At 42.5% G+C, this 13,563-nt stretch overlaps 1 protein-coding gene across 2 annotated transcripts in view; it reads right to left on the minus strand.

The window, feature by feature from the left end:
* Positions 1 to 13,563, minus strand: part of LOC129706449 (protein O-mannosyl-transferase TMTC2-like) — a 172,698-nt gene that overhangs the window by 38,009 nt on the left and 121,126 nt on the right. For both annotated transcript variants that reach the window (XM_055650758.1, XM_055650759.1), the window contains 2 exons: positions 2,934 to 3,012; positions 1,248 to 1,369 (listed from right to left, as the gene is read on the minus strand). In XM_055650758.1, the coding sequence (XP_055506733.1) occupies positions 1,248 to 1,369; positions 2,934 to 3,012 (201 nt within the window). The remainder of the gene's footprint in view (positions 1 to 1,247; positions 1,370 to 2,933; positions 3,013 to 13,563) is intronic.

Raw genomic sequence — 13,563 nt, forward strand, 5'->3', positions numbered from 1 at the left:
AAGTTCAGCACAGATAGTGTTGGCTGCAGGGCATGCTTCCATGCTGTACTGTTCTATATTCCATATTCTAAAATAACTAAATCTTAAAAATATCTGCTTACCGTGGATACAAATTCCAACTTCTGATAAGAAGTTTAGATTGAATTCTGATAAATTTGTGAAATAAATCAACCTTCCATACACAGAAAATAAAATGCCACGAGGTGTATTGTCATAGGAATATTTAGAAAGTCAATCTCATTGGGGTAAATTGTGACAAAAAGTGGGAAATTGGGTTAATAAATTATTGGATTTTTTCAGACATAGTTTTGTAGGCTAATTGGCTTGGTGAAAATGTAAAATTGTCCCTTGCGTGTGTAGGGTCGTGTTAATGAGCAGGGATCGCTGGTCAGTGCGGACTCGGTGGGCCGAAGGGCCTGTTTCCTCACTGTATCTCTAAACTAAATTAAACTTCCTAAAGGTAAAGAGGAAACAGGTGCAATTATTTGTTTTATGCAACATATTTCATTGCTGCTATATTCAATGTGACCAGATAAATTTGACATCTGCACTATAATGCCTCATTAATAACTCATGTACATCCAAACTTCCTCTATCAATATTTTAAATGCGTAACTGCATGCTGGAGTAGATCGACAATAATTCAGATGCTTGAAAATGATGTACAATTAAACTGTTGGCCCTTTGGAAGTCTAACATCTTAACTTCCACAGCTAGCTGAGATGTCAAATTAATTTAAGAGCATATGTCCAGATGAAATGGGCCATCAGTGTACCAATTCCCTTTGAACTCTAGGTCTCTGGGATTTTAAAGACTCTAAACTGGGCAGCACTTTGAAACCATCTACCACATAAAATAACAATATTTGCACAATGCCACTGCTTTGAAATCACAATGCAAAGAGGGGCCATTCCTGCACCATATGTGCTTCTAGTCGATAATTGATCACCATTCCCATACTAAAATTAACAGCTTTTATTTATTTAAATAGTTATTTAAATATGTTTGTCTGTTATTCTTAAATATTCCAAAAGCAGCTCCATGATATTTTAAGTAGTAAACCATCAGACTATGGAAAATTTGAAAATATTAAGTAACTCATAGTTCAGACACAAGTAATGAAGTTAAACACCAGGATCTAAAGAGTTTCTTTCACGAACCCTTTCCCAGATGTGCAAACTCACAACGGGCAAGTTCTGAAATACAAGTCGCATAAAGACAGCATAATACTAATAAGGTCAACTCACGGTGAGAGCTAGAAGTTTCCCAAACGTAAGGTGGGCAGGGATATGATCAGGCTTGGATTGCAAGGACTCCAGGTACCAATACTCAGCCTCGGTCAGTTTGTTCAGTCTCATATAGGCTTCACCTATTGATGCAGACAGAGGACAAAAGAAGGTGGAAGGTTTAACGATACTCTCTCATAACAATCACGGCAAAAAAAAAAATAATCTATTAAGAGCATCTAACTTCTATGTTTTTGTTAAAATATGACAGATTTAACAAATGGGTGTATTCCGCTGAACGGAACAGTCTAGTGTAAGGTACTTTGATGTCCAGTTTGAGTAATGACCTTTTGAAACATAACCAGGCTGACGAGAAGTATAAATGAAGCGTGTCACCAATGAGACAACTCCTCCAAAGCCCGATTCAGCCCAAGACTAATATATTGCAACAGGTAGGAGGCCAACATTCCCAGAAATACATTAATCTAACATCACATTCCAGAAAAAGCAAAGCAGCCCTGAATGAGGAGACAACTCTAATGGTTGCTTGGGGCTTGGCTCGAACTTAAAAGGATATATTTAAATCTACAGACACAGTGTTTGTTTTTAAGTAGTGGAATTGTTTGAACTATATTTACTGCCCTCCATATATTTTTTTTTATGATATGTCTGTCCTTAACAAGGGAGCTATTAGCCGCCAACACAATTTTAAAATATTACCATTATTCACATATTTCTTTGTTACCATTTAAATGAAATTCAACAGTTTAAGATAAATTATGTTTTCTAACAAAAATATTTTCCCTTGGACAAGAGATTTTCATAGTCTTGCAACAAGTGATAATCTAAGAAAGCTTTGTGGCATGATAATAAATTAGCATTAAGCTTTGACTCATCTGGCAGCTAAAAAAAAAACATTCTGTGGGTTAACAATCCAACCAAATAGAAATGTGTCTGTATCGTTACATGAACCAGTATAAGATTGACTCTAGTTGTTTTTAACAAGCAGTTTTACTGTGGTACTTTGACTAATATAACAAGAATTGATTTTTTTTCACTGCTTAATAAGTAGCATATGTTGTGCACGACATTGCAATTTTAATATTACCCGATTTGTGTCTCAAGAGTTTGATTTTAATTGAGAGATTCATCAGTTTAAAATTTTCCTGAGGTTCTCATCCAGAGCCATTTCCATAAGATGATATGGCTACACTGAGCTAGTTAAGACAGAAAAGCTGCTTTGCAGCAATTGATTGGAGCCTAAGCTTTCAGACTACAGATTGTGGTAAAGTTAGAAGGGGGCTGGCAATTATAAAAAAAATGAATAGTTTTATACAATGTTTATAATTATGGTGGAGAATGTGGGTAGAGGGGAGTGGGGGGGGGGGGGAGGGAAAAAACCGCTCTGAAGTGGGGTGTAACAAAAATAGTTTTAAAGCCCCTGGAGTGGAAAGATGGTATTCTCCAGACTGACAATGTTCAACATTCATTTACAAAAGAGAATTGCTGGGGATGCATTCACAGGCAGCAAGACTAAGTGTTATGGAGTCACATCAATATAACTTTAAAGGAATGAACGTTGACAGCAAAGAAAAATTCAACGGTACTATATAGAACATTTAACATAATTGATGAGAAATCAATGACTAGTCACGTTTGCTTTGGTGCATGTGACGGGCATTACAAGACATGAAATGATACACTCACCCATCATGTTATATAAGCTCTGTGGTGCAAACTGTGTTGGCATCTTCTGTATTGCTTCCTTGTAGACAAGTAGTGCATCCTGCAGTGAGGAAAGGGGACTGTTGTAGTGAACACATTTATTCAAAAACACACACAAAAACAGGAGGTGTGGAATGAGATTCCTTTCCACACAATTTTTCTCTTTTCCTCTGGTCTCACCAGACTACATAAAATAATTCCTATCAAAAGGTTGGATAAAAAAACATTCTCTTCGCCTTGAACTAATCCATCAACACAAAAACTATCAAGCAATGCCGATCCTTTTTAATTTTCCAATGAAAGGCTCTGCATGAAATATTAACCTGATGTCACCAATTTTCACAGGTCTGCTGTGTTGTCCATCAATTTTGGCTTTTACATCAAATGCAGTAAAGTAGTGCCTGGTCTGGTGGAGATGACACATAGTTTTGATATAACTGAAAAGGACACGAAGTGCTGGAGTGACTCCGTGGATCAGATGGCATCTCTGGAGAACATGGATAGGTGATGTTTTGGGTTGGGATCCTTCTTTAAACTGTGTCAAGGTTTAGGATTCTCTGGCCTTTCTTCACTAGAATTTGAGACTAGAATACAGGTGCACAACCTTTTATCCGAAGAGAAAACCTCCGAATAGCGACATTTTTTTCGAAGAAAGGTCCTTGAAAACGTTAGGGCGGCAAGAGGTGACTAAACCTCCGGTTCCTCGAAGAAAGGGGAACTAAATCCCCATTCATAAAGTTAAGAGGGTATATTGGGGGATGTTTTAATTGACAACACCTGATCCCCCACAGTAGACTCACGGGTATCGTGGTCTTGGTGGGAACTTTTTAACTCAGCGTGCAGAAAAATTGTCGCTCCCTTCATGCTCCCACCTACACCCCTCTGCTTCCCGGCCATTGCCCTTCCCTCCCCAGCTCCCCGCTTTGCATCGGCGTTTGCACTGTCTTCACGTCGGCGATGCACAGTCCCAATCACCGGATGACGTCAGGACCAACGGGACACCGACCCCCAGGCCCACTGCAAGCACGGAGATCCCAGAGACCCACAGCCAGCAGCAGCCCAGCCCCATTCCATGAAAACTGCAAAACTGTAAGCCGCTCCCCGAGCTTATCGGGACACTGACCCCCAGGCCCAGCAAGTACGGAGATCCCAGATCATCATTCCAACTCCAGAGGAACATGCTCCCCGTATGGGCAGAAGCTGATGGTGTGCAAGGGACGTCTTGTTCTTGGGGTCGCGCAGCTCGGGCTGTGGGCGAACTGCCACTTGTCGCCGTAGCGGCCCATCGGGGAGCGGATTCCTCTGGAGTTGGAGGGGGGAGAGGGGTATTGTGCTGTTTGATCACTATCCCAGGGACAGGGAGACAGGACTTCACTGAGGGCGGCCCGCAGAGGTGACAGCGGAACCTCCGGTCGGTCCTCGAAGAAAGGGGAACTAAATCCCCATTCAATTATTGCGCGGGAGGGTTATAATTGACAGCTGCTACCTGCCCGCTAATAAAAAGTTCCCACGGTAGACACGATGCACAGCAGCAGAGCCAAACCCCTCTGGTTCCTGGCCAGGTGACCTTCCCTCCCCTCTCCAGCACCGGCCCATTGCACCGGCGCGGGGGCTTTGCACCTTCACAGGCGATGGCAGCAGGTATGTACAGTCACCGGAGACGTCAGGACCAATGGACGTCCCAGAGCACCGCAAGCACGGAGAACCCAGAGACCCACAGCCAGCAGCCCAGTACAACTACAGAGGGACCTTTCCTGATGACGGGGCGCAGCTCGGGGCGTCGTAGGGGCCAATCAGCGGGAGACCCTGACGTCTCCGGCCACCTGCTATCCTCCGGGAACTGTACCGCCCTTGCTGGAGAGTGGGGGGGTTGTTTGCAACGGCAGAGGGAGGGGGCAAGGGCGGTACAGTTCCCAGTCTCAGCTCCAGTCCAGGGGGGTGGCCGGAGACGTCAGCTACCCCCAGGCCCACGGCAAGCACAGAGATCCCAGAGACCCACAGCCAGCAGCAACTCCGTTGCCATCCAGAGGAACACGTAGGGGCAGAAGCGGATGAGTGTGCAAGGTACGTTGAGAAGGAGTTTCCTCTGGAGTTCCCAGCTATCCCAGGGACAGAGAGACACAGTGGCGGACTGGTGGGCACCAAAGTTCTGCCCACACAGTAACACCTCTCCTACACTGCTTTCATACCAACATTTATTCTGGAAAAAAAAACCTAACTTGAAGACTCAAGCTCGCGACCGAGTAACTGCCGGGATCAAGGCGCAAACTCGCAACCTTGCGGATATGAGCTTACCATTTAAAATCTTATTTCCATGACCGAAAATTTTGAATTACGAAAAGTATCTGGTCCCAAGGCTTTCGGATAAAAGGTTGTGCACCTGTATCACAAATGACTAAAGAAATTCAATTTGTATCTTATAAAGTTAAGAAGGGGTGATGTTTTTGAAACAAGATCCCAGGAGGGCATGGTAGGGTACATGTTGAAATATGCTGGGCCCATTGCTCTTTGTCATCTATACCAGCAATCTGGATGAGAATGCATACAGCTTGATGATTATGTCTGTAGATTATACTAAAATAGGTTGCATCATAGTGATGATGGTTATCAAGTATTAGAGTAGGATATGATCAGTTGGGCAAGTGGGCAAACAGGAATTATAATTTAATTCAGTTAAGGATAATGTTTTGCACAATGGGAGGCCAAACCAGGGCAGGACCTTCGCAGTAGGTGGTAGGCCCTGAGGGATGTTCCAGAGCAAAGGGATCTAGGAATACAAGTACATAATTTCCTGGTGGTAGTGGTGCAAGTAGATAGGGTGGTGACGAAGGCTTTTGGCACACTGGTCTTCAACAGTCATGGAATTAAATATAGAGGTTGGGATGTTCTAGATGAACTTGGACAACTGCGTTCATTTTTGGTCATGCTGCTAAAGAAAATATGCCATTAAGCTGGAAAGCGTGCAGATAAGATTTACAAGGAATTTGCCGGGACACAAGGGCTGGAGCTATATGAAGAAGATGGGCAGAGGTTTATTCCTTTGAGTGCAAGAGGCTGAAGGGAGATCTTATATAGTCATGAGGGGAATAGATAGGGTGAATGTACTTAGACATTTTCCCTGGATAGGGAAATCAAAATACTAGTGGCCATAGATTTAAGGTGAGAGGGGAAAAGTTGAATAGGAACCTGAGGGGAAATTTTTTATACAAAGGGCGGGTAGGTATATGAAATGAACTGCCAGACGAAGTAGTTGAAGCAGCAGATACAATAATAACATTTAAAAGTAATTTGAAAGGGATGAAATGCATGAATATGGAACAAGCTTAGATGGGGCATCATGATCAGCATGATCGAGTTGGGCTGAAGGGCCTGTTTCCATTCTGTATGACTCTATGACCTATGTCTACTCGTCAAAGAATATCAGATGAGGATAGTTACAAGGTTAGGGTTGGTCGTTTAAAAACGAAGCGAGTACAGGGTAGTGAATCTCTGGAATTCTGTACTCCGGATTGATCATTGGGTAGTTAAAAGAAAAAGTAGATATTTTATTGAACGACAATGTTTTGAGAGGATCTGACACATATGAGAGGAGACCTGAGGCTGATCAGCCAAGATCGTTCTGAATAGGCTTGAGGGGCTAAGTGGACAATTCTACTGCTCCGGTGATAAAGAAGGCGTACATCATGCTTGTCTTTACTGTTCAGGCCATGGAGTATAAAAGTTGGGAAGTCATACCGCAACTTCATAAAAGATTTGAGAGGACACATTTGGAGTATTGTGTGGAATTCTGGCCTCTGCATTATTGGAAGGATATGGGTGCTTTCCAGATGGTGCAAAAGAGGTTCACCAGCATGTCACCTGGATTCAAAAGTACTAGCTATAAGAGGAGATTGGGCATACGTTGAGGAGTGACATGATAGAAGGATAGAAAATTGATGCAGACTGGCTAAATCAGGCCATGGAAACCTTTCCAGCCATCTCGGAGAAAGAAAATTCAGTTGCATCCAAAAAATAACACATCCAGGGGAGCTGGACTCCTTTGGGGGGTAACATTGGTGAGTCATCATAGATGTTTGTACTCGCGTTGTAGGAAATGGACATGAATCTCCTGACTCAGAAGTGAGAGTACTGAGCCACAACCACAGATGACCCTATTAGACATTTCATATAAATTATTTTAATATGGGAGTTTGAAATGAGTTGTTTTTCCAGCCACCACCATAGCAGGTTGACCATTGCTAAAGGCAATAGCCAACAAGACTAGAAGGAAGTTGTGGTTTTCCATAGTGCAAAACAAGTGCTGATTCATGAGCAATCTGTGGTCATTCACGAGATGGTTAGCATCCTGGTATTGACGCATTTCCTTAATTTCTACCAGTCTTTGAAAAATATTTTGTAACGAGTCAGCAGAGAGGTGGATGTCAGTATAGGAATATGTGAAAATTGATCATTTTGATAGCAGATTTCAAGGGCAGAATCATTGCTTATTCACAGTAAGGTTGTGAATTCACACTCAGTATAATGGCCAATGAAAAGGTTTCCACCTTGGTATCAATACAGAAGCAGAATTCTACTTTTTATCAAATTCAGTGTACATGCAATCTGCTGTCGAATGACACCATTTATGACCCCAACCAAACAACCCTTAAATAAGTCTGAAGAAGGGTCTCGACCCGAAACGTCACCCATTCCTTCTCTCCAGAGATGCTGCCTGTCCCGTCCCTGAGTTACTCCAGCATTTTGTGTCTACCTTTGGTGTTGACCCTTAAATAAGGGCTAGGTTTCAGCTTTCGAGGAGATATGAAACAGAGGATGGCCCAACATTACACATCCTCACTGTGGAAGTTATGGACTTCTGAACCATCTCTTCTGTCACACCCGCTTTTGTGGAGGTGCTGCCACATATTCTCACTCCTACTTTTAACTCTACCTCAAACGGTTATTCTGTCATTGCACTTCAGTTATTTTTTGCACTATTTCAGATTGCACTACAATCATAGCCTCTTTCTGCAGTTTTGCATAGGCTATTGCATTTACAGTTGCATCTATTATTATCATGTACACTTTGTACTCTATGTGCTTCTTGCGAACAAGGAATTTCACTGCACTCTGGTGTACAGTATGTGATAATGATTCTCAACATGGTACAATGTAAATAGCAGGACTTTGTGTACCTAAACAGAGAAATCTTGGTGTTGCATCCTTATAGACAAAACAAAATGCTGGCATGGCAAGATAAACAGATGAGTAAAAATATAAAAATAAAAATACTTTGCTTGTATGTTCTTTGACTCAGTCGACAGATCAAAAAGCTCATAATTTTAGAAATCACCTGTTAGTCACAAGATGTTACCTAATTTCAGCACAACACCTCAGGGAAGATATAAACAATTCAAAACGGTGTAGAGGATGTGTGGTAGGATATTACTAGTGATGAGGGACTTTGGTTATGACAAGAGATTAGAAGGTTAATCCTGTTCCAATAGATGATTCAGTGGTGATCTAACACAGGATGCGATCATTTGATAGAAAACTTAAGAACAACTATTTCTACCGTTGAGTAGCACAACATTCAGAGGTCAACACCATCCAGGATAGAGCAGCCCAGTTTACCAACTCCATCTGCCATCCTAACTATTAATTGCCTCAACCACTGGCATAACTTAGCTGCAATGTGCACCACCTACCAAAATACATACAGTCACTTGTCCTGGCTGTTCTAACAGCAGCTCCCAAACCCTTTAACCAGATGATGGAGGGCATTAGATACATGAGAACTCAAGTCACCATCATCCAAACCTAGAAATATACCAGCTGACTTTCACAGGGCTTGTATTATACAACTCCCTCTTCATCTGCATTACGGGAGTACATTCATGAGAAAGACAAGAGTCAAAAGGGATTTATTGTCATATGTATTAAAATGGAACAATAAAATGTGTCTTTACACCAGCACGCAGTGCTTCAAGAAGGTGCCAAACTATCAGGAACAATTGGGAATGGGCAATAAATGCTGGTCTGGCTGATGCTCCACAGTGCACAAAAATGAAAATGAATAAAGGTATATTTAAAATAATAGGCAAAATGATCTAGAGTGGACGTGAGGAGGAGGCTGAGCATGAATTTATTATGGGGAACAAGGAAATGGCAGATGAGTTGAACAGGTACTTTGGATCTGTCTTCACTAAGGAGGACACAAGCAATCTTCCTGATGTACGAGTGGCCAGAGGATCTGGAGTGACGGAGGAACTGAAGGACATCCATATTAGGCAGGAAATGGTGTTGGGTAGACTGATGGGACTGAAGGCTGATAAATCCCCAGGGCACTTAAGGAAGTGGTTCTTGAAATCGTGAACGCATTGGTGATCATTTTCCAATGTTCTATGGATTCAGGATCAGTTCCTGTGGATTGGAGGGTAGCTAATGTTAACCCACTTTTTAAGAAAGGTGGGAGAGAGAAAACAGGGAATTATAGACCAGTTAGCCTGACATCGGTGGTGGGGAAGATGCTGGTCAATCATAAAATTTGAAATTGCGATACATTTGGATAGCATTAACAGGATCGGTCCGTGGATTTACGAAAGGAAAATCATGCTCGACTAATCTTCTGGAATTATTTGAGGATGCAACTAAGACATTTTTTGAGGATGTAACTAGGAAAATGGACAAGGGAGAGTCAGTGGATGTAGTGCATCTGGACTTTCAGAAAGCATTTGATAAGGTCCCACATAGGGGATTAGTGGGCAACATTAGGGCACATGGTATTGGGGTAGAGTGCTGAAAATGGATAGAAAATTGGTTGGCAGACAGGAAACAAAGAGTAGGGATTAACGGTTCCCTTTCAGAATGGCAGGCAGTGACTAGTGGGGTACCGCAAGGCTCGGTGCTGGGACTGCAGCTATTTACAATATACATCAATCATTTAGATGAAAGGATTCAAAATAACATTAGCAAATTTGCAGATGACACAAAGCTGCAAATGACACAGTGTGAACTTGACGAGGATGCTATGAGAATGCAGGGTGACATGGACAGGTTGGGTGAGTGGCCAGATGCATGGCAGATGCAGTTTAATGTGGATACATGTGAAGTTATCTACATTGGTAGCAAAAACAAGAAGGCAGATTATTATCTAAATTGTGTCAAGTTGGGAAAAGGGGAAGTACAATGGGATCTGGGGGGTCCTTGTTCATCAGTCAATGAAAGTAAACATGCAGGTACAGCAGGCAGTGAAGAAAGCAAATGGCATGTTGGCCTTCATAACAAGAGGAGTCGAGTATAGGAGCAAAGTACTATTGCAGTTGTACAGGGCCCTAATGAGACCACACCTGGAGTATTGTGTGCAGTTTTGGTTCCCTAATTTGAGGAAGGACATTCTTGCATTGAGGGAGTGCAGCGTAGGTTTACAAGGTTAATTCCCTGGATGGCTGAGAGAATGGAGCGGCTGGGCTTGTATACTCTGGAGTTTAGAAGGATGAGAGGTCATAAGACACGCTAGAGGCAGGAAACATGTTCCTGATATTGGGGGAGTCCAGAACCAGGAGCCACTGTTTAAGAATAAGGGGTAAGCCATTCAGAATGGAGATGAGGAAACACTTTTTCACACAGAGAGTTGTGAGTCTGTGGAATTCTCTGCCCCAGAGGGCGGTGGAGGCCGGATCTCTGGATACTTTCAAGAGAGAGCTAGATAAGGCTCTTAAAGATAGCAGAGTCAGGGGATATGGGGAGAAGGCAGGAATGGGGTTCTGATTGTGGATGATCAGCCATGATCACATTGACGGTGCTGGCTCGAAGGCCGAATGGCCTACTCCTGCACCTATTGTCTATTAAGAGAATTGATTCTGAGAGTTGTCTGGTCTAACCGAGAAGGAGGAATGAAATTTCATCAAACATATGGTTAACTAATAATGGTTTAATAATTGTGTAATTGAGATGGTATCAGCAAACAGCTTTGATATGGGACGATGTACATTTGTTTGTTGAAAAGAAATCCAGCAGAGTAAGCGTAGGTTAATTTGCCTATTGCACAGTGTTTTAATTAAATACTAAAAATAGCCGTTTCACATTGATAAACATAAATTTTGTGATAAACTCTGTCTCGTTTCTTTCACTCATTCTAGAATTATTTCTTTGTTCGTGGCACATTCAGCAGGTACACTTTAATCTAATTCATTGACTCTTTAACTTTGGGTAATTACGGTGTTGTATTTAATTTGTGATGGATTGTTTAAAGATATCTTTGCAGGATTATCCAGATAAACTGGAGAGTTTTGTTCAGAAATGTGTTCTGCTGAAAGATGAGAGACAGGCACCACATTGCCCATGAGAGAAGTTAGCAGCAGCCACTTACTAAAATGGTTCCAGGGATGAGCGATTTCAGCTAAATGGAGAAACTGAGGTTATATTCAGAACAAAGAAGTTTGTGGAGATTTATTAGAGGTGACAAGGCCTTCATGGGTTTCGTTAGAGTGAAGAGAGAAGTAGTTTCCATCAATGGGTGATTTAAGGATCGAGGGGCACACATTGCTAGAGATAGTCACATTACTGGGGAACGTGATGAAAATGTTTTTTTACATAAAGAGTGGTATAATCTGGAATATCAAATTGGTAAAACAGTCATCAAGGTCTTTCAAAGTGGATTTGGATAAGTACAATGGTAAGCCATTTGCACAGAAAGAGGATGAGACCTGCAAGGTTGGTCTCCAAAGAACCGAGGTTAGCTCAGTCTTCGCTGACCTCACAAAAGCCTTCAGGGCCTGTCCCACTTGGGCATAATTTGCGGGTCATTTACGCGACCTCATTTACGCGTCACGCGACACGCACGTGATGCACGCATGGTGTGCATTACGCACGCATGGTGCGTGGCGACGTAGGCAGTGACACGCGGTCGCGCACAGCGTCCCAAGATTTTGGGATTCACAAAATCTTTGCGCGCCATCTGCGTGACACGCAAATGACGCCCAAGTGGGACAGGCCCTTTAAACTCTATCAACCCAAAGATTTGCGATAATTCTCTTCAAATGTTGTTGCCTTGTATATCCAGTCAAATGACGCAACAGCACTGCAATGATGTGTAAGGAATGAATCTAATCAATGCGTCTTCTGATGATCCAATCCCAATGCAGACTCAACATGACTGTTGTCATACCAAACCCCATCACAATCTTCCTCATTCCAACATAGGACCTCATCTTCAATAACTTCACCTTGGAGTGCAGCTAATCTACAGGACAAATGGAAAAATGCTGAAACTTTATTGCCTCTTCTCCAGAACCAAGGGCACTCCAATTTCAGTCATTAAACTGCAGCATGCAAATGGCATCTGTGCATATAACACTGAGAGACACAACTCCAAGTAATCACTGATGTGTTCACTGAAACTGGTGAGTGAATGAAGATCAGATGAAAATCAGTAAAATGGAATATTTCCGCTGTTATCCCTGCTGCTCAAAACCACCCCCTTCACAATAAACATCCATGATTAAAAATGTGGATGGCTTTTCATGTCACATAAAGGCACTTGTCAATGGCCAGATTCACCTGTCTGAGGAAGGGTATCGACCCGAAACGTCACCCATTCCTTCTCTCCAGAGATTCTGCCTGTCCTGCTGATTTACTCCAGCATTTTGTGTTTATCCTCGACCACTTCCATTGCACCAGCACAGGCTGAGCAAAGGGGTGTTTGAAGACTAGGACATCAGACATGGTGCGAGGAGAACCAATGTTTTTCCTGTAAATGCTCCAACAAGTACAACAATGTCCCAGCCAACATCCACAACGCCAAGGATCTAATTGCACTCACAGCTCTGTTAGGAGCCTTGACTGATCACACAAACTCCCGAAGCAGGCATTCTGCTCAGAACTATATCATAGCAAGAGATTGTACAAAGAACAGAAGAAATAAAGCAAGATTTGTTAAAGGCATTCTTGATAAAAATGTAATAAACTGATTCATCCATTGGACCCTCCAGCCCATGACTATTCAAAATGAGAAGGATTATCAACAAAACTGATCTCTTCAATAGGAACACAATATTGAAAAAGTGCAGAACTTCCCAAACAAACCATCTGTCCTCCCTTCAGAAAGCTTCATTACAATGAAAGTACCTAGGATTGAGGGTAACATCATTTCAGAGCTCGTTGGCAGAGAGAAAATGGAAAGTGGGAGGAAACAAATCCTGTTCCAAGTGACAGGCACTAATTAGAGCCCCGATTTTCACAATATGCATTCATGATTTGGATAAGGGATTTAAATGTAATATAGGTCCAGGTCAGTGGGTAGCACAAAGCCTGGAGGAGAAAGAGCAAAAATTTAAGCACTAGAGAAACGCAGTGGGTCAGGCAGCAGCTGTGAATGGACAGGAATGGACAGACGGCATTTCAGGTTCGGACCCTACTTCAGACTGATCTGACCTGAAAGATTGCCCCCCCCCCCCCATTCCTTTGACAGATACTGCCTGACCCGCTGAATTACTCCTGCACTTTCTTTTGCTCAAGATTTTGGCATCGACAATTGTGTCTCCATGGTAGGAAAGTGAGTTGTGAGAAGCATGTGGAGAGGGCCCAAAATGATTTGAATTGGTTGAATGAATGGGCAAATGTATTCCAGGTG

The sequence above is a fragment of the Leucoraja erinacea genome, chromosome 19 (genome assembly GCF_028641065.1).
Source record: "Leucoraja erinacea ecotype New England chromosome 19, Leri_hhj_1, whole genome shotgun sequence".
Lineage (NCBI taxonomy): Eukaryota > Metazoa > Chordata > Chondrichthyes > Rajiformes > Rajidae > Leucoraja > Leucoraja erinaceus.